The sequence below is a fragment of the Carcharhinus amblyrhynchos genome, chromosome 7 (genome assembly GCF_965287045.1).
Source record: "Carcharhinus amblyrhynchos chromosome 7, sCarAmb.v2.hapA, whole genome shotgun sequence".
Taxonomy (NCBI): Eukaryota; Metazoa; Chordata; class Chondrichthyes; order Carcharhiniformes; family Carcharhinidae; genus Carcharhinus; species Carcharhinus amblyrhynchos.
In genome coordinates this window covers 31,903,095-31,928,641 of record NC_137330.1, presented here as the reverse complement: position 1 = coordinate 31,928,641, position 25,547 = coordinate 31,903,095, and the positions used below count along the sequence as shown (strand labels likewise).

At 41.4% G+C, this 25,547-nt stretch overlaps 2 protein-coding genes across 5 annotated transcripts in view; one reads left to right on the top strand and one right to left on the bottom strand.

The window, feature by feature from the left end:
• Window positions 1-326: 326 nt before the first annotated feature.
• Window positions 327-23,352, top strand: adi1 (acireductone dioxygenase 1). 3 transcript variants are annotated; one of them, XM_080192090.1, is made up of 5 exons: window positions 327-555; window positions 1,523-1,670; window positions 9,788-9,907; window positions 15,136-15,315; window positions 19,361-23,352. In XM_080192090.1, the coding sequence occupies exons 1-5, from the start codon at window positions 479-481 to the stop codon at window positions 19,478-19,480; spliced, it is 645 nt and encodes a 214-aa protein (XP_080048216.1). In that variant the 5' UTR covers window positions 327-478; the 3' UTR covers window positions 19,481-23,352. The 3 variants fall into 3 exon arrangements, with proteins under 3 accessions (XP_080048216.1, XP_080048217.1, XP_080048218.1); XM_080192091.1 differs by having other exon boundaries at window positions 469-555; window positions 1,486-1,670; XM_080192092.1 differs by lacking the exon at window positions 327-555 and adding an exon at window positions 997-1,015.
• Window positions 23,353-24,383: 1,031 nt separating this feature from the next.
• Window positions 24,384-25,547, bottom strand: part of trappc12 (trafficking protein particle complex subunit 12) — a 66,758-nt gene continuing 65,594 nt past the window's right edge. Inside the window, exon 12 of one of the 2 annotated variants that reach the window (XM_080192087.1) lies at window positions 24,384-25,480. In XM_080192087.1, coding sequence (XP_080048213.1) covers window positions 25,238-25,480 — 243 coding nt within the window. In that variant the 3' untranslated portion in view covers window positions 24,384-25,237. The remainder of the gene's footprint in view (window positions 25,481-25,547) is intronic. The other variant, XM_080192088.1, reaches the window with a different exon arrangement.

Here is a 25,547-nt window from a genome sequence, read left to right as displayed (position 1 = left end):
AAGTATCTAATTGGTCATTAAGCATTTAGAGCTGTTGAGTGATTGTGAAAGATGCTATGTAAACACAGGTAAAGGCAAAATATTGTGGATGCTGGAATCTGAAACAAAAACAGAAAATGCTGAAAAATCTCAGCAGATCTGACAGCACCTGTGGAGAGTACAGCCAATGTTTCGAGTCTGGATGAATTGGCTCTATTCTCTCTCTACAGATGCTGTCAGACCTGCTAATATGTAAATGTGGATCTTGCTTTCCGTATGAGCTGCAATACCTGCAAAACCCCCCAGAGAGTTTTCCAGGCTGGAGTCGTTGCAGAATCACTGTTTCACTCCCAACTCACGTAGGAGTGTGGTGCACACCAGGTCTCCCTACATTCTGGCTCCTGATCCTTCCCTAGCTGCAGATTTGGGAGGGTGGGAATAAACTCGGAGGTTGCAGTGGGATTCGGATTGAATTCTAAAAACTGTGCGGTCCCTTTAAATGCTGAGTTTTGGTGGGCGTGGTCTGAGATCTTTGAGGCCTGACTCATGTTGCAAAAGTAAAGAGCCTGTGCAAAGGTAAGGGTTGTTATTTTTTTCTTTTTAAGTTGCTGGCTTTTTGTGCTCAGTTTGCTTGTTCTCCTGAGGTCCTTAAACCATTATACAAAATTGGGATGAGTTACATGCGCAAACTATAGTGGCAATCTCTCTCTCTGCAATTTCCGTGAACTGATACGAATTCTCCTACTGCCAGCACACCATTGTCTGTAGTAATGTGATTGTATTTTTTTTAACTTTTTATTTTAAACTCCACCCCCTCCCTCTGCTAGAAGCCCAGAACTTAATTTGCCTTTGTGCTGTGACTATAGATAATTTTGAATAGGCTTTTTCCTCCCTGTTATGGCCCAGGGATTACACTGTTTCCATGCGATGTGGACAATTAGCAGTTATCATCAAGTCCCTGTTTCTTTCTCTCTCGTAACAGATTGGGGTGTCACTGAGGCACCTGGGGTAGATGCAGATGGTTGGCTTCTAATGGGTGGGTTTGTTGGGTATTTAGCACATTGATGCATTGTATATTTTTACAACATCCATGCAAGTGAAGCGAACAATTTTAAATATTCATCGATTTGAACCCCACAGCAGATGGAGTGACAACCTGTAGAATCTTACTGGAATCTACATTCTCTAATGTAATTTTTTGTTGCTCCATTTTAAATGTTTAAAGTGTACAAGTTGCTTTGTTACAATAAAACTAAATGTGTACACGAAAAAAGGGTTGTAATTTAAAAGAGATCCTCTTGACCATATAGCAAACACTCATAACTTTTAAAAAGTTTTAGCTGACAAGCAATCGTATTGCAGTACTTCTCTAAAGAAGTGCTTTAAACAAAGACTAACTGAGTTGAAACAAACAAGACCGATGACGTATTGTTTAATAGGCCAGAGTGCAATACAGTTGCCCCCTATTCACTTTGCGGAGTTTGTAATTTGTCCAATTCATTGCAGCAGGGACATCATTTCAGAAACTATCCTCGTCAAACAGGGAAGCTGCTGAAGTGGAGCCAGCCCCCAGAATGGAAGCCTGGTACATGGACGACTCGGCTGATGATCAGCAGAAGCCTCACAAGCGGCAGCCCAATGTTGCGGTGACTGGGGAAGAGCTAGAACGACACGGCATATTGTACTGGCAGGTGAGGCCAGCACTCCAGCCCAGTGTGAGCTGCGCGGAAATTCTCACCGCTCAGTTGCAAAGGAAAGTCTCTGTCTTTCACGCTATCTTGTTTGGCATAGTAGGGTAAAACTAACCTGTCTCACTTCGGTCTAATCCCAGCTCACGTTTGATGAGTTGATGATGTGGAGATGCCGGCTTGGGCAGGCACAGTAAGAAGTCTCACAACGTCAGGTTAAAATCCAACAGGTTTATTTGAAATCACGAGCTTTTGGAACGCTGCTCCTTCATCAGGTGAATGGGGACCTGAAGGAGCAGCACTGTGTGATTCCAAATAACTAACCTGGTGGTGTGAGACTTCTTACTGTCCCTATTAGCAAGAGAGAGGTTTTACTGAGTTTCCAGCCCCTCAGTGGACTACATTTATGCTTATGTGTGCATACAAGGGTGTATACATAATATATATGTGCATAATGCACATATTTATGCTGCCATAAGTAATTTCCATAAGAATTTTTTCCCCTCAAATTTGCTTTTTAACATAACATGTTTCACAACACGAAGGGTTAAAGTCCAACAGCTTTATTTGGAATCACTCCGAAAGATTGTTTTTCCAAATAAACCTGTTGGACGTGGTGTTGTATGACCTGTTACTGTGCCCGCCCCAGTCCAACGCCAGCACCTCCATATCTTGCCTACTTTTTAAAGGCCAAGGGACTGCTCCCAATCAGTGTCTTGACAAGTCTGCCAACAAAGTCAGCAACCATTCACACATCATACCTGCCAATCCCCTGAACCTAATACCACCACCACCCTGCCCCCGCCACCTTCTACAATCTGAAATGCTGACTGGGAGTTAACAAAAGTGCTGAAAGTTCCTGAGATAAATATAAACATAAACTCCTGCCTTTACTATTTTGTAAGTTTCCCCCCAAAATATATAATTATAAAATTTATGAAAATACATTTCATAACATTCAAAGTTGACATCATCAGTTTCTTCTAATACTGTTATACACAATTAATATTTTAAAAATTAATTACATATCAGAAATACAGCCGGAGGGGTTTTACTGAGTTTCCAGCTGCTCAGTGTACTATACTTCTGCTTATGCGTGCATGCTGCATACATGTGTGTGCATAGTGCATTTAAGTATACAGGTATGTGCATAACAATATTGTTTCTAACTCAAATAATATAACGGAGGGTGCAGAAAAGATTTGAATAGCTCCAGGAGGAATACACCTCAGCTATGCAGATAGATTGGAGAAACAAGCTAAGCTTGGTGAGGAGTGGATTTGTTGGAGGTATTCAAAATCATGAAGGGTTTGAAGCAGATCGTGGGAAACTGCTCCCACTTGTGGAAGGATCAGGAACCAGAGAACAGAGATTTAAAGTAAATGGCAAAAAAGAACCAAAGTGACATGAGGATATCATGTTGTGTGCGGTTGGGATTTGGAATGCAGTGTCTGAGAGTGTGGTGAAGTCAGATTCACTTGTGACTTTGGAAAAGGAATTGGATAAATATCTGAAGTATTTATACAGCTACAGGAAAAGGATGGGGGATTGAGACTACCTTTTAAGAACATAAGAACATAAGAAATAGGAGCAGGAGTAGGCCATCTAGCCCTTCGAGCCTGCCCCGCCATTCAATAAGATCATGGCTGATCTGTTGTGGCTCAGTTCCACTTTCCCGCCCTCTCCCCATAACCCTTAATCCCCTCTCTTATCAAGAACCCATCAACCCGCTTCTTAAAAATATTTAGCGAGGCAGCCTCCACCACTTCAACGGGCAGAGAATTCCAGAGATTCACCACCCTTTGAGTGAAGAAGTTCCTCCTCAACTCCGTTCTAAACCGCCTCCCCTTTATCTTGAGGCTGTGCCCCCTAGTCCTACTGTCTTTTTTGAGCGGGAAGAGTCTCTCCACCTCTGTCCTATCCATCCCATTCATCATCTTATACGTCTCAATGAGATCTCCCCTCATTCTTCTAAACTCTAACGAGTACAAGCCTAGTTTATTCAGCCTCTCCTCATAGCTCAATCCCCTCAACTCCGGTATCAGCCTAGTAAACCTCCTCTGCACTCCCTCCAGGGCCAAAATATCCTTGCAGCAGGCAGATAGGATGGGTTGATTTAGCCTCCTGTACTGTAACCATTCTATGATTTTGGATTTGCGCATGAGAGTTTTGAGATCAAGGTATTGTCAAACCAAGTGAAAGTAGATTAACAAGTATATGGGGGACTGATACTTCAGTGCGACACGGGCAGCAAAGTTTTGGATGAGTTCACATTTAAGGAGGATCAAAGATGGGATCACATCAAAGTGAATAAAGGCATGTACGAGGGTTTCAGCAACAGGTGGACTGTGGAAATGCAGAGATAGAGGATGGAGGCAATCTTTGTAATGGGGAGGCTATGGGTTCAGGGGCCAAATTCAAGATAACAAGGTTGTGAACAATATTGTTTTGCCTGCAATAGAGATTGGAGAGAGAAATGTAACCCGTGGCTGGAGAATGAAGTTTGTGACAGGGGCTTAAGACAATGGAAGTTTTTATTCTTAATAATTAATGGAGGAAATTGCAAACCAGCCTGCAGTGGCGATTCTAAAAACAAGTTGACAAGATGGATGGATTGAGGGAGATTGTGATGAGGTTGTGCTAGGTTTTGGCAGGTTAAATGTAAGAACCTGTTGTCATGTCCTTGGTTGGTTTCCTGAGTTTGACCCAGCCTATTTATGCAAGTATTTTAGGTACTTTTCCTTCACATGATCCTAATCCTATGTGTAAGTTTTCTCCTCTTTTTCCCTTTCCTTCAACCACACATTCAAGTCTGTTCTTAAATGTTGACATGGTCTGCACTTCAGGTTCATGGTCTTCATTCTGCAGTCTAAACCTTCAGTGTATGTAAAGTAAATATTCTCCTACTGATTCTCCCAGATGCCTTGTATTTAATATATCCATGTCCTCTTTTTCAAGATCCATCAATCATTAGAAACAGTCAACTTCTGCCTATTGTGCTCCATTCTCTTGCTGTTTCTTGGTTCCTTGCTACAGAAATCACATGTCCGCTCCTCTTCAATTTTAGCTTAGCAATCTTCCTTTATATATGTATTTACTATATACACACAAACAAAAACCCCGTTGTTAACCTCCAGTCTTGTGTGCCAATTTCTCTATTCACCTCACTCTAGCTACTCACTCTTGATGTTTCTGCACCATTCCAATTTGGTACACTTGCTTTTGCATTAACTTCTTTCCTATCTCCATTGTCCTAGTCCTGGTCCCCCCCGTGCCGACACTATAGTTAAGAACGCCCATCAATGCAGCCCCCCACTTTTTCAGAAGACTAAGGAAATTTGGCCTGTCAGCTATGACTCTCACCAACTTTTACAGACGCACCATAGAAAGCATTCTTTCAGGTTGTATCACAGCTTGGTATGGCTCCTGCTCTCCCCAAGACAGCAATAGTTTACAAAAGATCATGAATGTAGCCCAATCCATCATGCAAACCAGCTTCCCATTCTTTGACTCTGTCTACACTTCCCGCTGCCTCGGCAAAGCAGCCAGCATAATTAAGGATCCCACGTACCCCGGACATTCTCTCTCCCACCTTCTTCCTTTGGGAAAAAGATACAAAACTCTTGAGTTTACGTATCAACCAACTCAAGAACAGCTTCTTCCCTGCTGCTGTCAGACTTTTGAATGAACTTACCTTGCATTAAGTTGATTTTTCTCTAGCTATGACTGTAATAGTACATTCTGCACTCTCTTGTTTCCTTCTCTATGAACAGTATGTTTTGTCTATTCACATGTTAATACATGTGACAATAATAAATCAAATCAAATCAAAATTGTCACATAGTCAGTATATCCAAGGTACTCATCCACAATTAAGTAATCTACTCGATCTATTTAATTTCTCTCAACTAGACCTAGCATTGTCTGTCCTGTTGCAAACGTATAAAAGTACATGAGGACGGAGTTCTGCTCATCTGTGAGAATTCTTTGCATCTTTTAGAATTTTGTTACTTTCACATGACTGGGACAGGGAGTGAGTAATTAAAATATTTGAGAACAACAGCTTTGTTCTTCTTTTTCACAGATTTGTTCATTTAGATTTTCTGTCACAATTAGGGATCTGCAGTACAGCGCTAGTAATGTATCACCGCCTAATCCTAGACTTTCTAACCAGCAGAAAGAGTTTCTCCCAATCCACCCTACCTGTTTCCTTTAATATTTTATAAACTTTGATCAAAACAGTCCTCACCTTTCTAAATTGCAGGCTATACAACTCTATTTTGTGCAATCTCTCCCTGTTATTTAACCCTTGGAATCCCGGTTTCATTCTAATGAATCTATTCTGCACTTTCTCTCTAAGATATATCCTTCCTAGATATTACGCCCAAAACTGTTCACTGTTTACAATGCTGTCTACCTTTGTACCATTGGTTGTGGAATAGGTTAGCTCTTACAGATACACTGGCCACTGTTTAGAATGCATAATGTTTCAACAGGTTGACACCTCAGTTTTAGTTAAGTCTGAGATTGCTTGTGGTCTTGCCTACTACCTCACTGAACTAGGATTGACCATCTGGTTTGATGGAGGAGGGAGGGATATGCTGGGTCATGAGGATTCAGATTATACTATGCAGTTGTATAGACAGTTCATAGTGCTTCATGGATGTCTAGTTTTATGGTGTTAGATCTGTTCTGCATCTATCCCACTTGGCATTATAATAGTACAATCCGCCACAATGGAGGGCATCGTTAGTATGAAGATGAGAATGTATTTCTATAAGTATAGTGCACTAGCTACTTGCATCTGTCCACGATGGTATTAATACACCTGTTAGTTCCCAATTCCCAAAGACCACCAATTAGTTTTAACAAAAAAGAAAAAAGTTGTTAAATGTGAAATGATAGGATTATGATAAAATATTCATTTACTCCTCCCTTAGCTTAACAAATACACACAAATTTTAAGATTAACACTGATTACAAAGTTTATCTCAAGCCACAATGGTCTCAGTAACATAAAATCCTTTCAAGCACACAGATTTACTGTGGTCACATAAACACACTCCATCCTGAATCCAAGTTTGTGTCTGTGGATTTCTCCTCAGAACCCCACAGATGATTGTCACATGACAGCTTCCAAACTTCACTACCGAAAGCATGCTTAATTTTTTTTGTTCACAATAATGCTTTCTATTAGCGGTTTGCATTCTGAAATTCAGTCCAGGTTTTCCAAATGACAATTCTAAACAAAGCTTCCACTCCACTTTTAACAGTAAATCCAATCCAGGATTTCACACCACCCCTTTTAGCATTTCTTTATCTGGATTGCTGTGCAAACTGTTTACAATTGCTTTAACTCTCAATTCCTAGACTCCAGTAAAATAGCACCATTTGATTTACCTCTGAAGTCTGCTGTCCCACTTTTAAATCTAGCTATTGCAATTGTCTCTTTAACTCAGAACACTTTGTTTACTCTTTCATGAATTCTTTTGAACAATATCTTGGTTTTGTTTAATTCAGTCCTCTGAAACATTCATCCCATTTCCCAGGTTATCTACAGAATGTAATTTGTTCATTGGAAAACCTGCATATTTGCAATTCTATGGTCCTGTCCAGCTTGTCCTGGTACAGTTGAGAAATGTTCATTCATAAGAACATAAGAAATAGGAGTAGGAGTAGGCCATCTAGCCCTTCAAGCCTGCCCCGCCATTCAATAAGATCATGGCTGATCTGTCGTGGCTTAGTTCCACTTTCCCGCCTTCTCCCCATAACCCTTAATCCCCTCGCCTATCAAAAACCCATCAACCCGCGTGTTAAAAATATTTAGCGAGGCAGCCTCCACCACTTCAACGGGCAGAGAATTCCAGAGATTCACCACCCTTTGAGTGAAGAAGTTCCTCCTCAACTCCGTTCTAAACCGCCCCCCCCCCCCCCCCCCCTTTATCTTGAGGCTGTGCCCCCTAGTCCTACTGTCCTTTCTGAGCGGGAAGAGTCTCTCCACCTCTATCCTATCCACCCCATTCATCATCTTATACGTCTCAATGAGATCTCCCCTCATTCTTCTAAACTCTAACGAGCACAAGCATAGTTTATTCAGCCTCTCCTCATAGCTCAACCCCCTCAACTCCGGTATCAGCCTAGTAAACCTCCTCTGCACTCCCTCCAAGGCCAAAATATCCTTGCGTAAGTGCGGCGACCAAATTCCCAAGTATCCTGCCAACAAATTCCAGCTAAAGCTAAGACTTAAAATTTTTTCTACCTTACAAGGCTTCCGGTTGTTAAGTAATAATTGCCACTACTGTTTCTTCTTCATGCTGTAACCGTCTCCAAACATAATTTGATGTGATAATGTCCAAAAAATTAGTGCCCTTTTCAAGAGAGGCACTTCTTCAGGACTTCATCATCTCTGGACCCTGTCAATAATTTGACAACCTCCTCTTGGATATCAATGCAAGATCATCAAGCTTCTGTGTTTTTGTTCTTGTGAGCACAATATTCACAATGTTGCTGGAAGTAACTGAGAAGATGATGACATAGTAGTAATATCACTGGACTGGTAATCCAGAGGCTCAGGTTAATGCTTTGGAGACATGGATTCAAACCCCACCAAAGGAGCTGGTAGGATTTAAATTAAATGAATGAAACATGGAATTGAAAGCTAGTCTCAGCCATGGTGACCATGAATCTATCATCGATTGTTGTAAAAATCCATCTGGCCTTTTAGGAAGATATCTGCCATCCTTACCTGGTTTAGTTTACACGCCCACAGCAATGTGGTTGACTCTTAATTGCTTTCAAAGGCAATGCGGATTGGCAAACAAATGCTCGCCTTACCAGTGATGCCTATATTCCACAAAAGAATTTAATAAAACAAATTATGAAGACTCTGGCAGGAAGAATCATGTACTCAGACCTCCATTCAGCATGGTCTCCATTCTTACAACATGCCAGTGACTGATAATAGCAGAGTGGCAACAAGAAATAAGCATTACAGCAGACATAAAAAGAAGAAACACTTAAAAAAAAAAAAGTGGGAAGAAATACTGGTAAGCAAATGGGTCAAACTAGGCTGTAATAGGTTATAGCAAAAACCATTGTTAGTAGGGAAGGCGACGGCCTAGTAGTATTATCGCTAGACAATTAATCCAGAAATTCAACTAATGCTCTAGGGGCCCGGGTTCAAATCCTGTCACAGCATATGGTGAAATTTGAATTCAATAAAACAAAATCTAGGATTAAGAATCTACTGATGATCGTGAAACCATTGTCGATGTTCGGGAAAAACCTATCTGGTTCACTAATGTCGTTTAAGGAAGACCTTACCTGGTGTGGCCTATGTGTGATTCCACAGCCGCAGCTGGCTGATTCTCAACTGCCCTCTGAGCAAGGGCAACCAGGGATGGACAGTAAATGCTGGCACAGCCAGCAACACACATGTCCCGCAAAAGAATAAAAAAAGTGAAAGCAGCCCTAGAGAAGCATATTGCGAACTGCTTAGTTCCAAAGATGTAATCTCAAGAAGATTATCTTTGTTCCCCTGCCAAGTGTGATGCCATAATTTGCTTCAGTTGCAGAACTTGCTCCATCTACACAAATGTTCCCCAGCCAATTAAAAATCATTTTAAAAGATTTAAGAGTTTGGCATTTCTGCTTGACCTCTTGCTTGGTGGTCAAAAATAAGTTCACTTAAAAAATAAAGAACACAAAAATAATTGAGGAATGAAAAATGTAAAAAAAAGGATGAAAAAGTGACAGTAGATATTGGCAGCGTATACTTAAAAAAATTCTGTCTTTTAATTAATCAAGATGCAATTAGTTTATGCAAAGATAACATCAATTAGATTTCATGGTGAAACTCTAAATCATAATTCTTCAAGACCTTGTGCTTGTAGTTTAGTTACTAATCTGCAATGTTTGTAGTGTTCTTGACATTATAGAGCATCAAAAAAAACCCTTATAAACCCTTCCTTTCAAAAAGACTTCTTCAAATAGGATTTGGGCCATCAATTATTTTTCCCTTTGTTTCAGATGTGTTTTCAGTATTTTTAGAAGTGCTGATTGTTGTCCCCCCCCCAATTAGTTTGTCATTGTCTGACACGTTCTATGTTCTCGCTCTGCAGATGGATGCAGAAAAATATGAGAATGATCCAGAGCTTGAGAAGATCCGCAAAGAGAGGAATTACTCCTGGATGGATATCGTAAATATACACAAAGATACAATGCAAAATTATGAGGAAAAGGTAATAGTTTACTTTATGCTTTGCATCTCTGAATTGCTTTTGATATAAGTAAGTTGTTAGCCAGTTTCTGAAGGATAGTATGAGTGCAGTGACCAACAGTAGTACTCCAAATCCTGGGTCAGTAGGTTGTGGGTTGCAGTCCCCCTCCAGTGACTTGAACAGATGCTTTGGGCTGGTATAAAAGTAGAAAATGCTGGAGAAACCCAGCAAGTCTGACAACATCTGTGGAGGGACAATGGAGCCAACGTTTTGAGTCTTTGTCAGAGCTGTGAAGGATCATCCAAACTCAAAACGTTGGCTCTATTCTCTCTCCACAGATGTTGTCAGACCTGCTGAGTTTCTCTGGCATTTTCTGTTTTTGTTTCAGATGCCAGCATCCACTGTATTTTGCCTTTATCTTTGAGCTAGTATGCCAGTGCAGTATGGAGGGAAGATTGCAGTGTTGAAGGTATTGTCTTGCAAACAAGTCTTTAAACTGAGAAGCTGAGTCTGCCATCTCAGCTGGACACATGGGTCCTGTGACGCTATTTCAAAGCAGGGCAGGAGACCATTTCCGAGCATCTCTGCCAATAATTATCCTTAGACATAAAACATAGGAGCAGAATTAGGTCACTCGGCCCATCGAGTCTGTTCTGCAATTGCCTTAAAATAAAACATTAACTGGTTATCATCATGTTGTTGTTTGTGGGAGCTTGCTATGCACAGATTGTCTGTCGTATTTCCTATGTTACAGTGATTACAGTTCAAAAGCACTTCCTTGATGTACCAAGGTAGTGAAAGATGCTATAAATGCAAGTATTTCTTTACATGCCAGATTAGCTCAGTTGATAGTGCTGTTATCTTTAAATTCGAAGCACAGGAGTTTGGCCCTTCTACAGAATTGAATACCTAATTTTCTAGGCTGACGCTGCAATGCAGTACTGAGGCAGTGCTGCAAACATCTTTCATACATAGCACATGAATGAGGACTAAAATAGATCACTCCAGTTTCTTGCCATTCAACAAGATCATGACCAGTATGATTTTAAGCTCAACTCCACATTTCTGTACAGCCCAGTAACCTTTCACCTTTGCTTATTAATAATCCATCTACTTCTGCTTTAAAATATTTAAAGACTCTGCTTTCATTTTCTCGATGTGGAGATGCTGGCGTTGGACTGGGGTAAACACAGTAAGAAGTCTCACAACACCAAATTAAAGCCCAACAGGTTTATTTGGTAGCAAAAGCCACTCATTTTCACAATGCAGGCTTGATGAGCTGAATTGCTGCCTTCTGCACTGTAGGGCTGCTATGATTCTATAACTGAAACATATTCAATTCCTCTTGCAGTAAAACAATAATATGCTATTAGCTTTTCTAAGTACTGGTTGTACTTCTGTACTAACTTTTTGTGATTCATATGCAAGGACACCCAGATCCCTCTGCATATCAGCTCTCCAATCTCTTACCATTTAGCTAATAAATTATATATATATCTGGGACAGCTACATGGAGGAGTATTCATTTTACAGAGACGATCTGCTGCCTAGCACTCTTGCCAATACATGTTGGAGACTGAGACCTTGCTGTTGTCTCTCTGCCCAGAGAGTGAATCCTCCCTGGTTTTTGTATGAAAATCTGTATTAATACAAGCAAACTTAGTGACAGACTGGAGAACGTGTAATTTGAAGACTCCTTCCAATGCCAGTTCTGACGATTGTGTATATTTTTAAGAATAAAATGCGTCTTTTCAAGGATTTTCTTTATTTAATTCTTCCTTCCAAAAATTTCACATTTTTCCACGTTATTTGTCAGATAGTTTGGGTCATGACATTAAATCAAAGTCCATTTACTCAAGCAGGTATAAAGGAGTATTATTGAAAGAAGCACAGAATGCGCTGTTGGTGCCCAGGTCAATATACACCCCTAAATTCTTGATTCTAAAGAAGAATAGAATCCATACAGTGCAGAAGGAGGCCATTCAGCCCATCAAGCCAGCACCAACAACAATTCCACCCAGACCCTATCCCTGTGAACCCATATACTTACTCTGCTAGTTGCCCTGACGTTAGGGAGCAATTGAGCATTGCTAGTCAACCTAACCCACACATCTTTGGAACGTGGGAGGAAACCAGAGCACTCAGAGGAAACCCACACAGACACGGCGAGAATATGCAAACTCTGCACAGTCACCCAAGGTCGGAATTGAACCTGAGTCCCTGGCGCCGTGAGGCAGCAATGCTAATTACTGTACCACCATAAGAACATAAGAAATAGGAGCAGGAGTAGGCCATCTAGCCCTTCAAGCCTGCCCCGCCATTCAATAAGATCATGGCTGATCTGTCGTGGCTCAGTTCCACGTTCCCGCCCTCTCCCCATAACCCTTAATCCCCTCGCTTATCAAAAACCCATCAACCCGCGTCTTAAAAATATTTAGCGAGGCAGCCTCCACCACTTCAACGGGCAGAGAATTCCAGAGATTCACCACCCTTTGAGTGAAGAAGTTCCTCCTCAACTCCGTTCTAAACCACCCCCCCTTTATCTTGAGGCTGTGCCCCCTAGTCCTACTGTCCTTTCTGAGCGGGAAGAGTCTCTCCACCTCTATCCTATCCATCCCATTCATCATCTTATACGTCTCAATGAGATCTCCCCTCATTCTTCTAAACTCTAACGAGTACAAGCCTAGTTTATTCAGCCTCTCCTCATAGCTCAACCCCCTCAACTCCGGTATCAGCCTAGTAAACCTCCTCTGCACTCCCTCCAAGGCCAAAATATCCTTGCGTAAGTGCGGTGACCAAAACTGCACACAGTACTCCAGCTGCGGCCTCACCAATGCCCTATACAGCTGCAGCAAGACCTCCCTACTTTTATGTTCAATCCCCCTCACTATGAAGGCCAGCATCCCATTCGCCTTCCTGACCACCTGCTGCACCTGCAGGCTGGGTTTTTGCGACTCATGCACAAGGACCCCGAGGTCCCTCTGCACCGTCGCCTGCTGCAGTTTTTCGCCACGTAAGTAATAGTCCTTCCTACCATTATTCCTACCAAAGTGGACCACCTCACACTTGCCAACATTAAATTCCATTTGCCATTTCCTGGCCCATTCGCCCAGCCTATCGAGATCCTTCTGCAGACTCTCCACACCCTCCGCGCAATTTGCCGTTCCACCGTTCCACTTGGTGTCATCAGCAAATTTCGACACCCTACACTCGGTTCCCTCCTCCAGATCATCTATATAAATGGTAAATAGCTGAGGCCCCAGCACTGACCCCTGGGGCACTCCACTAGTCACCAACCGCCAATCCGAATAGCACCCATTGACCCCCACTCTCTGCCTCCTATTTGACAACCAATCCTCTATCCATGCTAACACCCTACCCCCAACTTCATGCCCCCTTACCTTCTGCAATAACCTCTTGTGAGGTACCTTGTCAAACGCCTTCTGAAAATCAAGAAAGACCATATCCACCGGCTCTCCTCTATCCACCGCCCTAGACATATCCTCATAGAACTCCAATAAATTTGTCAGACACGACTTCCCCTTAACGAAACCGTGCTGCGTCTGCTCTATCAAGCAGTTCCTCTCAAGATGCCTCGCTATTTCCTCCTTGATTCTAACATTTTACCTACAACAGACGTTAAACTAACCGGCCTATAATTCCCTGCCTTTTGCCTGCCACCCTTCTTAAACAACGGTGTAACATTAGCCGTTTTTCAATCTTCTGGCACTTCCCCGGAATCCAGCGACGTTTGGAAAATAACCACCAAGGCATCCACTATCACCGCCGCCATTTCATTCAGAACCCTCGGATGCATTCCATCCGGTCCTGGGGACTTGTCCACAATCAGTCCCTCCAGTCTGTCGAGCACCGCCTCTCTAGCAACAATAATGTCATTGAGACCCTCCAGTCCTACCACCATTCCATCGCTAACACCCGGCAAATTATTCACGTCCTCCTCCGTGAAGACTGAAACAAAAACGTTATTCAAGACCTCAGCCATTTCCCCATCCCCTACCACTAAGTCCCCCCTCTCATCCTCTAAGGGTCCAACGTTCACCCTAGCCAGCCTCTTCCTTTTTATATATTTATAAAAACTCTTGCTATCCTTTTTTATATTAAGCGCTAGCCCAGCTTCATAGTTTCTCCTACCCTTCTTTATCAACTTCTTTGTCAATCTTTGTTGACATTTAAACCTCTCCCAATCCTCTTCTCGCCCACTACTCTCAGCTACTCTAAGCACCTCCGCTTTTAATTTAACACTTTCCTTCACCTCCTTCGTTATCCACGGCTGATTACCTCTCCTCCTACGGTCCTTTTTAACCATCGGAATAAATTTCTGCTGAGCACCAAGATGCAGCCCCCAAGTAGATCATTCATCTCATTGATGCTTAGTGGGATCTCGCTATGCAGAAAAGTGATGCCATATTGCCTGCATAATTAGTTGCATGCTAATCACGAGTAAAATGTTATAAAAATGAAAGTCTTATTTTGTAAAATGCTGTAGTTTTTGGAAATCTATACTTAGTCTTTGAAAAGCCTGTTGTTTGATGGTATAATCAGCAGGCGGCAGCACTGGGCTGTATGATCTGAAATTGCAGTAGTTAATTGCCATTCTGATGATTGATTGGTTAAAGCTTTTGGTACGCTGTTCGATCTTTGATGTCAAAAGTTGTTCTCCCTCCAAAATAAGTTATTGCTGTTCTGAATCAAAAGGAATACTTTAGCACATCCAAAATGAGCCAGCTGCGTTTTTGGAAGAAAATAATTAAAGCAACTGACTAGCACAGAGACCTCAAGCCTGGAGAACTCTGTCTGCACATCAATGTGTCTGACTGAACACAGCGGAAATGTAATCATAGACAATTCCTGGCAGAGTTCGAATCACGGCCTTACTGACGTTTGAGCTGACCTCTCCTCGGTGAATCCTGAAGTGTTCGTTAGGTCAGCTTCTCCACTGCTGCGCAGCAAGCCAAGCATTTTACTGGGGGGAGGAATAACATGGGCCATTCCCCTGGGCCACTGTCCTGCACTGCAACCTCCCTCCTTTCAGCTGATTGTAGAATATAATGATTCCGACTGTCTTGTTCTCCTTACTGAGTGGACACTAATTGTGAGAGGTTTTTCTCGTGTATGTTTTGGCATGGTAAAACGCTTGCAAATGAACAAGAGTGCATTTTAAAAAAAATACTTAAATCACCACCACATTGCAAATTATTTTTGACATTAACTGCGTACTTTCTTTTCAGATTAAGTCCTTTTTCCAAGAACACATTCACTTGGACGAAGAAATTCGCTACATCCTTGATGGGAGTGGATACTTCGATGTGCGAGATAAAGATGACAAGTGGATCCGAATTGCCATGAGAAAAGGAGACATGATTACGCTTCCTGCTGGAATCTATCACCGATTCACACTGGACGAGAATGTAAGTTCTAGCTGAGAATGTTATTGAGTTTATTGATCACTAGTAATGTTAGTTCTGTTGATGGTAGCAGTTGCCTGAGAACATAAAACAGCCATGCCGAGCTTTGCAACATCCAGCATGCAGGACCAACTGACTACTATTCACCTGGAATCCTTCTCCACTTTAACCTTCAGAGTTCTCATTTGGAGCGCTGGCTGGTTAGCTCCGTTGATTAGAGTATCGTGCTAATAACGCCAAGGTCGTGAGTTTGATCCACATGCTGGCCAAAGCAAATTGCCTGTGTGAAAGTGATCATGGCTGTTGGGATATAAGTTGGCATAGTGGATTAGCACTGCTGCCCCACAGCACCAGGGACCTGAGTTCGATTCCAGCCTTGGGTGATTGTCTGTGTGGAGTTTGCACAATTCTCTCCATGTTTCTGATTTCCTCCCACAGTCCAAAGGTGTGCTGGTTAGGTGGATTGGCCGTGCTAATTGGTCCTTAGTGTGCAGAGATATGTCAGTTAGATGGATTAGTCATGGCAAATGCATGGAGTATGGGGATAGGGTGGAGGGGAGGATCTAGGCCAGTGTAGACTCAATGGGCTGAATGGCCCCTTTCTGCACTGTAGAGATTCTATGGATATTTACTACTAACACCAATATCTGTATGTGTTATTTAGTATGTAGGAAGGAGCTGCAAGTCAGTAATGCAATTGAGAAATATTCATTTCACAGTGAAATGCTCATATTTCACAGCTCCTGGCTGGCAGCTATTTAAAGGGCATGAAATCCATGTTGTCCTGTAATATGCATTAAGATCTTTACTACATGGTTTATGCCAATGATAAAGTATTGGGAGAGTTGAAGTGTTTTGAGCCATCTGGACAGTGACTGGCTGCTCAGACTCATTTCCACTGATAATTGCAACTTGATCCAGATATTACTTTGCTGCTAAAACAGTAAACTCTCTGCACAATGAACTCTTATTGAATGAAAAGAACATAGTTGACTCGAGTGTCAGAAGATAGATTGCTTTCATTTTTTTCTTCTTTCTCCCCCTCACCAATTTTCTCCTTTCCATGCCCGAAGGTGGTTTCTCCTTATTGCAGTATGGGTTACCGAAGGGCTGGTACCTCTCTGGTACCTTGTTTGAGTAGATCATGTGTAATCCTTGACTGTGTCAGCAGACTATTTGAGTGAAACAGGCCACTCTCCTGCAATGTCCTCACATATATCCTCAGCAAGGGTCACTGGAAAGGTTAAGAAATGAGAGACCTCAATTCTCCTTGCTTTTCTAAACCACACCTCCAGTTGTGCTCCATTGTAAAAGATCCCATCCAATGAGCACATTGAGTTCAGCCATTTGTCGAGATCAGAGATTAAATTTGATACTTCCGGTCTGTATAGCTAAGCTACTCCCAACCCCACTAAGGCAGGACGGAGTAGAAAAGGGAACAGTAGCTCCATCTGTAATGGCAGCACTGCTCACAATTTGTTATTATCACTGGGGGGGGAACCGTAAAGCAAAACAATCACATTTTCTGAATAACCGCAAATGGAAGAGTTAAGAAACAATCTTTCCTCGTTGTGGCTTATGTGGAAATTAGACATTTAATTAACAAGCAAATAATACTTCAAATCAAAAGATAAAATTTTACTTTAAGTAGTCGATATAACAAAAAGAATTGAGGGCAGTGGGTAGCACTGTTGCTTCACAGCACCAGGGACCCAGGTTCAATTTCTGGCTGGAGTCATTTTCTATGTAGTGTTTGCATGTTCTCCCAGTTTCTATGTGGGTTTCCTCCGCATGCTCCGGGTTCTGAGAGACGAGCTGGTTAAGTGAATTGACCCGAACAGGCACTGGACTGTGGCGATTAGGGGAATTTCACAGTAACGTCATTGCAGTGTTAACGTAAACCTTACTTGTGACTAACAAACAAAACACTTACATGAAGATCGGGCAGCCAAGTGGAATTGAAGTCAAGGATCTGACCTGATTTTAATAAATGGTTGAGCAGGCTTGAGGGTCTTAGCAAACAACCTACCATTAGACACTGTTCCATATCCTTTGGTAGAATTTCTGTCGCGCTGGTTACCTTGACATCGTTCAGTGAAACTGGCATAAAAGACCGGTGATGTTGAGATGCCGGTGTTGGACTGGGGTGGGCACAGGAAAAAGTCTCACAACACCAGGTTAAAATCCATCAGGATTATTTGGAATCATGAGGTTTTGGAGCGCTGCTCTTTCCTCAGATGAGTTACTCATGATTCCAAATAATCCTGTTGGACTTTAACCTAGTGTTGTGAGACTTTTTACTGTGCCCACCCCAGTCCAACACAAAAGACTGAGGAATTCTAGAGAAGCTTACACAACAGAGTAAATAAAGTTTCTTTGAATTTTTTTGCATAAGTTTAAAAAGTGTGACACTGGAAGCAAGCCTGGTACACTAAACTGGCCACCTGCTCTCCCCGCTCCCTCATGAATTAACCATCATTGGATCACTGGAAGTTTCTGCTAAATACACTTTTTGCCGAAAGACACAATTAGGAATACTTTTAAAAGTTTGAATTTATTGCTTTTTAAATTTACTAAAAGTGACTACTGCAGTATAACTCAGGAGTAGTTCTGTTTAGTTTTTTATATTCATCTTCAGTAATTTTAAATGGGTTACTCACAGGTGACTTGACGACACATCCCACTCTGTCCCGATAGCTCAGGATCTTGTATGTTTCAATCAAGTTGTCTCTTCTTCTAAACTCCTGAGGATACAAGCCTAGCCTGCCAATGTCATCATGTTGGCAAATAGCGAGCTTGTGCTTAAGTGTTAGAAAGTAGTAAGCTGTTTCGAAATAGAAACAAAATGCTAGAAACATTCAACAGGTCAGACAACAGTTGTGTGGAGAGGGGAAAAAGTTAAATCTGAGGTCAATTGAAGGTCATCTCTTGTCTTTTCCAGTTTGGGTGCAACTGGTTTTAAGCAAGTACAGAGAAAGTGGGAAGAGGTGAAAAGAACACAGGAGAAGGATTGTGATGGAAACTAGGAGAGAGGGAATGGCACGGGGGTTGATGGTGCAAAGCAATAGGGAAGGATAATGGGGCATGGAACGAAAAGAGTCAAGTGTAGAAGAATAGCAAATCATTCTCAATGCCTGTGCTTTTGCCTTCCCACCATCTGGGGTCCCAAACACGCCTTCCAGATGAAAAGTGATTTATTTGTTGCACTTTCAACTAAGTATATTTGTTTTTCCCCCTCTGTAAACTTGAGGTAATCCAAAATCCTGCTGGCCACGTCCTAACTTGCACTATGTCCCATTCATCTACTTTCTTAAAACCTGCTTGCATCTAACATTTTCCAGTTCTGAGGAAAGGTGATTCCAGCATTTTCTGTTTTCAGTTTTAGATTTCCAGTATTTTCCCTTTGTAAGCTGTCTTCAAGGTTCTGCTTACGTGCTGTAGATGCTGTGCCAGTTTATTACAGAATGAAAACATAACCTCTTTCACATGTAACGTGGACTGGGTAGAAACTGGCTTTGTCCAAACTGCTTTGCCTCTCTTGTGTGCAGCATCTGGTCAGATCTTTCCTAGTGTGGCCTGAAATTAATATTGTACAGCTGCTTTCTTCCCAAGTTCTTCCTGAAACTTTCTCTGCCTGTTGCTTTTTTTTTAAAAAACAAAAATGTTGAATTTGACATCACTTTCCATGCCTCCCCCTCAAAAAAAAGCAATAGATGTAAAATTTACTTAAGGTATAAGTGGCAATGTTACTTTTTTTTCTTCCAACCATGTCTTCAGATCTCTTCAATTTATTATTTTTAATTTAATGGGCCTAGGGATTAAGAAGTTAATTATCTTTTCTGCAGTGTTGTCCTTCTCAGTGTCTTCGTGTTGGTCTGACCAAGATTGAGATCTCTATGAACACCCAGAATCCTTCCTTTTGAGAACTGCTACTTTTTATGTAGCAAAGTTATCAAACTTCACAAGATCCTAGCCTTCAAGTTGAAAACAGGTTTGTAGCTTACAGCAGTATATCATGTGGTAACTGCACTTTTTCTTAATGTTGCAGAATTATGTGAAGGTAATGAGGCTGTTCGTTGGAGAACCAGTTTGGACACCTTATTATCGGCCAGCTGATGAATTTGAAGCCCGCAAGAAATACCTTCAGTTTCTCAGCCAAAAAAATTAAATTCTACACAAGCCCCATCAAAATGTTTGCTTTCTCATTGTTTTAGTTTGTGCAATTCAACAGGAAAAAAACTGAGGAACATTTCATTTTTGTTTACTAATTTTGCAGATTTACTTATTTTATTTAGGTACAAGCTTATGGCACAAATAATAAACAACATTTGTTCGAATCCCAGCATACATTTTATCAAAATGAATCTGGCATCAAAAGCTAGGATTGCCAACAGTGACCATCTTCACAGGATCCTAGCCTTATAGTCAAAAACAGGCTTGTAACTTATAGCAGTATATCATGCGGTAACTGCATTTTTTAAAATGTTGCAGAATTATGTGAAGGCAATGAGGCTATTTGGACACCTCACTATCGGCCAGCTTCTGAATGCTGGTAACAAACTGTTTCACTAATGTGCCTTAGGCAAGATGATACTGCTGTTGGTACCCACCCTGACCTAAATATGACACCAGTCCCGCAGCAATTTGGTTGACTTGTAACTGCCCTCTGAAATGACTGAGCAAGCCACTCAGTCGAATAAGATCACTACAAAAAGGTGTAATAATAAAACAGGCCATCCAGCACAGACCTAAGCAGTGGACTCTGATTGACAAAGGCACAAACAGCCCAGTTGACCATCCCCCAAAGTATTCTTCACTAACTGGGAATGTGTACCAAAATTGGGAATGCTGTCCTACAGTCAAAACAAATAACAGCCTGGCAGAGTCCTATTCAGACTCATCCATCACCATCCCTGGATATGTTGGGAGGTAGAGCACCTGGGTGTCCTCAAGCTGTTCTAGGACACTAGTATTTACCCAAAAATGTCCTGTCCACAAAAAGTAGGTCAAATCCAATTCCTACCTCAATGTATTTTCAGTCATCAGTAATAATGGAAGGTAAGGTATCATTGATAGCACTATCAACTTGCCCTTATCTGTGCTCAGTTGAGTTTCATGAAGACCACTCAACTTCACACTGTATTGCAGCATTGATCCAAACCTCACAAAAAAAAGCTCAATTCCAGAGCTGAGGTGAGACTGACTGCCCGTGAAATCAAAGTAACATTTAACTAAATGTGGCTTATGTAAAGCCAGTGGAAAACTCCAAAAATTTCTTACCAGTTGGAGTTGTCTGTACATAATACAAAAATAGTAGTGGTTATTGGAGACAAATGCCTGCAGGCATTGCTGCAGAAGTTCCGTAGGACAGTGACTGCTTCACTAATGAACTTCACTCCAACATAAGGACAGAACTGATGGTTGTACAGTGTTCAGTATTCATAATTCCTCAGATAATTAAGTATGCATACTCCACCATCCAAGCATGGTCTGCTGGGTGGCACAAATAGTTTTTTGCCACTTAAATGTCAGACAATGATGAATTCCAACAGAGAATCTAACCATCTCCACCTGACACTCAATGTTATTACCAGCAGCAAATCTCCACCACCATCATGTTTGGCATCACCATTAACCAGAAATTTAACTGGACTGGACACAATTCTGAGAAAACAATAGGTTGGAAACTGGGAATTGTGCAGCAACTGACTTATCCTTTGATTCCCCAAAACCTTTCCAACATTTGCAAGGCACAAGTCAGGAAGGTGATGGAATAATTTTTATAACATGTAAGAAACACTACTTTTCACTGTATGCTAAGCCATGTGACAATAATAAATCAAATCAAAATGCAGTAAATAGCAGCCTATCTCATCAGCACCTCTTCCACCACTGTCAATATCCATCCCCAATATAGCCACACATTGGCTGCAATGTTTATCATACACAAGATGTAGTGTCACAGCTTATCAAGGCTTCTTACATAGCATGTCCTAAACTCGTGACCTCTAGCTGGACAAGAGCCACCAATGTGTTGGAACACCAGCACATTCCTCCTCCCTTACACCCCAGACCATCCTGGCTGTATTGCAATTTCCTTTCTGTCACTGAGTCAACATTCTGAGCGCTTTGCTCAAAGGCACTGTGGACATATCTTCGCCCCACAGACTGGTGGTTCAAGGCCAACCAACTTTAGACATTGTGTTATGTATTAAAGTGGTTGCACAACCACTTCAAGAGCAGGCCACATGACTGGATCATAGGTCATCAGAGTGGTTCACAGGCCGCTTTAGTTTCATTTTCTGTTCTGTGCAGAGGACATCTCATTCAATAAACTTTGTTGCTTCAAACCTACACGTACAACCCACTTCTTTCTTTTGTTTTAAACCCACAACCCCTACGATAGGACCTGACACAGTGAACATCTGGTGAGGACCCCACATATATTGCTTCATGAAAATGAATTCCAGTCACCACTCGAATGCTAAACCTATAATGCTGTTTAGTACCTCTAGGAAAGTTCAAACTGCCATCAGCAACTAGGTCCAAATGTGTGCTATATTTGGACTTTCAAACAGACTAGCCTTATTAACAATGCATTCAACCAAGCTCATGACAATTTTATCAAGGGCCATAAATGCTAGTTTTGCCAGCGATGTCCACATCCTGTGAATAAGGGGAACCGATCTCTTCATTAACTGATGAAAGCATCAGTTCAGCTCACCTTTAGCACAATACACCTTCTTGGTAAAAGTTGAATCCAGTGTCAGGAGCATTTGTGAAAGGATTCAAAAGTTCAGTTTGGTTGAAAATCCCTCAAGCTGCTTGCTAGTTGTGATTAAGTGCTCAAGGACACAAAATTCAAGCCGTTAATTCTCAGGCAGAGACATCACAGATGTTAGCCCTCAAAGGCTGGAAAAACAACGTGGAATTGCTCCACCATTGCTTTGGTACTAAATGGTCTGGAGATAATGGCAAGGGGGTGATAATACTTACAGCTCGCACGTAAGAATTTGTCTATTGAACTGGGTGCACCGGTTTCCTCCCATCGTCCAAAGATGTGCAGGTTAGGTGCATTGGCTATGCTAAATTGCCCCTTAGTGTCCCAGGATGCATAGGTTTGAGGGATTGGCAGGGTAAATATGTGGGGTTACAGGGAATAAGGCCTAGGTGGGATTGTCATCAGTGTAACTCGGTGGGCCAAATGGCCTCCTTCTGCACTATAAGGTTTCTATGATCCTTACCTTGAGAGAATTTATTAAACACACGGGACACAGGACAGAGATGGATAATCGAGATACACAAGTTAAGGATAAGTTGTAGCCAGCAGCAAATTAGACTAAATAGCATGTACATGACTTTACACTGATTGGATATTATAACCAAGTAGACACGCTCGTGTTCTAATTGGTTAATTGTACTCAAACACTATGCACAATACAAACCTAATTGATAGTCGTGATTGGACACAGATAATCATGAACAAATGTACACCTTTGATTGGTACATGCTAATTTCTTGTAAACAAACCTGGAGGTATTAAGTATGTAATCCTGGGTCAGGACTCTTCAGTGTGCCACCACCTAGACCACTAGATCCCTTGCGATAGCTAACAATAAAGGCCATTTCAAAAAACGCCAAAGCTTTCGTCTATCAAGGGAAGCAAAGAACAGAATAGCTTGCTGGCTCTTTTCCTCCTGCAACAAGTTGCTTGGAGGCTCTTTAGAACAGTTGATTGCCATTTTATGCTTGCACTCATTAAGGAGGTTGGACATCATTTGGGTCATCAATACTTCAACTGATGCAGTTGCCAGCTGTTGGGATTAAACGCAATGTGGATTTCAAGCACCACTGACTTCTGAAGAAGTTGTATTGAACTTGAAATATAACTCTCTCTCCATAGATACTGCCAGATTTGCTGTGTTTTTCCAGCACTTTCTGTTTTTACTACTACTTAAAGGAATACTCATCATTTCATGATCCTTGCTTTTGGAGGAGTAGCTCTAAAATACCCAGGACACACTGTCAAGACTTCAACACCTAAGATTTATTCTAACAATTCTCTGAACTTCATTTAAAAAATAAATGTACTGTTACATTTCTTGGAAAATCATTAGAGAAAGGGAGTGCTTGGTCCTGGCCAGCTTGCTAGGGGTACCCCTCATTAAAGAGGAGGTCATGAGGTCAGACATAGCAGCACCAGCTGTGATAGGAGAGACAAGGTGGTGAGGAGGGTAAGGTGATGGCTTTCCTCACTGGGGGTCATCACTTTCTCTAGACTTTCAGTGCCACATCCAAGAACCCTTATTCCCCCACAAACATAATCCTTGACCATCCTTTAATCTGCTGTTGTCAGCCAGCCACCAACACCTTCAGCAGAAGTGCAGAAGAGGAACCCACATATTTTGCTCCAAGATAATTACTTCCAATCGGCACTTGAGTGCTAAACTTGTGGTAGTGTCTGCTTAGTACCCCCAGAAACGTTCAATTTATGACCATCACCAATTAAGTCCAAAAGTGTGTGCTACATTTGGACTTTCAAACAGACTAGTCTCATCAACAATGCAGCCAAACTTGGTACCTGTTTTCATTCTGACCAAAATAACTCAAATTGGAAGTGAATCCAGATGTAGTATTTAATGAAAAACATTGGGATTGACACTGGGAATGCTCAACACAGGCTACAATTTGCTACTTTTCAAATTTAGGTGCAAGAACTATTTCTCTACGTCCTAGACATGGAGAAAAACATTCTTCCCTCAAATATTGGTACTTACTGATGAAACCCAAATATAATTTGTATTGAACCTTGTTGTAGACTAAAAATGACATTCTGTACATGCCAGTATCATTCTTCTCTACCCCAAATGGCACCATTTACTCCACTTAGAAGTTAAAACATGTATTAACAGTTTATGGTCAAAGTCTTTCCTTGGGAATGTTGTTACACATTTGCAAATTAATTAATCCAGTATCCTCTTCTCCCCTTTGTAAATGTCAATCTCGGGCTTTGTCGAGCAGAGTAAATGATATAAAAAAACCATGTTCAAACTCTAAGCAACTACAGAATTTATTTTTTAAACAAGATACTTTTGGCAGGTATACACAATATGCCAGCTTCCTTTGACATGGAGTTGACTGTCAACCTTGGTTATATTGTGTTGTGTGCAGCTATTAACAACATACATAGAAGAATGTGCACAAACAAAATCTCCAAATGACTCTGCATTGATGATGCATTTCCATTTCTCAGGATTCCAGAAACTCTAAACATTTCAGAATAGAATTCATCAGGATATCAAATGAATAGAATTGTTTTTGTCCTGGACAACAGACTAAATTTTCCAAAACGTATGCTGTGGAATAGATTGTTTGGAGCTCTCTGTCAGAAAGGATAAAACAGTGCTATGACTATCCATCAAACAAGATGTGGCCTGTAGTTTGATTAACATTGGTCCTACTCTTCATGTGGTCATGTTTTAGTTATGACATAAAAATGTACATCTTAATGTCAAACTCCTCAATGATCTTTTTAAAATTTTTCTTCCAGCAAGCAAGCAAGCTAATAAAGCACAGTGAAGAGTGGGAAGGAAAAACAAGGTGGATAAATTACAAGTGTAAATGTGATTTTCATATGTGTGTTTATTTAAAATTACACAACATTATTCTCATCCCTCTAACAACCAATTCAGAGCAGCACTGGTCAGGAAGTTTGGTGAAACAAAATTGAGCAGGGAATTGAAATCTGAATTGTTCCCTTATCTCGACCAAAACAGAAGCTGTTGTTGCAAGATACTCACTCCACTTACAGATAATTTACTTGCAAAGCAGTATCAGTTGTAGTTAAAAGATAATTAAAATATTTACACATTTACATCTTTAAAGTTACAACGACTAATTACAAACTGGACAGAATTGGGCAGTTTCACAGTAGCTTTAGACACTGAATATTAAAGCTGTCTCCTTCACGACAGGCCACTGACTCCAGCAAGCTCTGCTTTTTCTGCATACTGCGAGATGACTCAAGCTCGTACATCGTAGTCAGGTTAAAGAGAACACTTTCATGCAGGTAGTGTTTGGGATCCTGCTGTACAAGTCCTTCCAGTTGCTTGAGGGAGTCCTTCAGTTTTCCCAAGTAGAGCAAACATACGGCTGCATTATTATTCGCCTAAAGAGGAAGTGCAGGTGAAAATGGCAGAAACATGTCCAATGACTGAGTTAAATAATGAGCACAC

Bases quoted from the DNA above. Each gene is read 5' to 3' on its own strand.
- adi1 (XM_080192090.1), top strand. From the start codon at position 479: ATGCTGAGTTTTGGTGGGCGTGGTCTGAGATCTTTGAGGCCTGACTCA. The intron at 1,671-9,787 runs GTGAGGCCAGCA...CTCGCTCTGCAG, and splicing joins ACGGCATATTGTACTGGCAG to ATGGATGCAGAAAAATATGA. The intron at 15,316-19,360 runs GTAAGTTCTAGC...TTAATGTTGCAG, and splicing joins GATTCACACTGGACGAGAAT to AATTATGTGAAGGTAATGAG.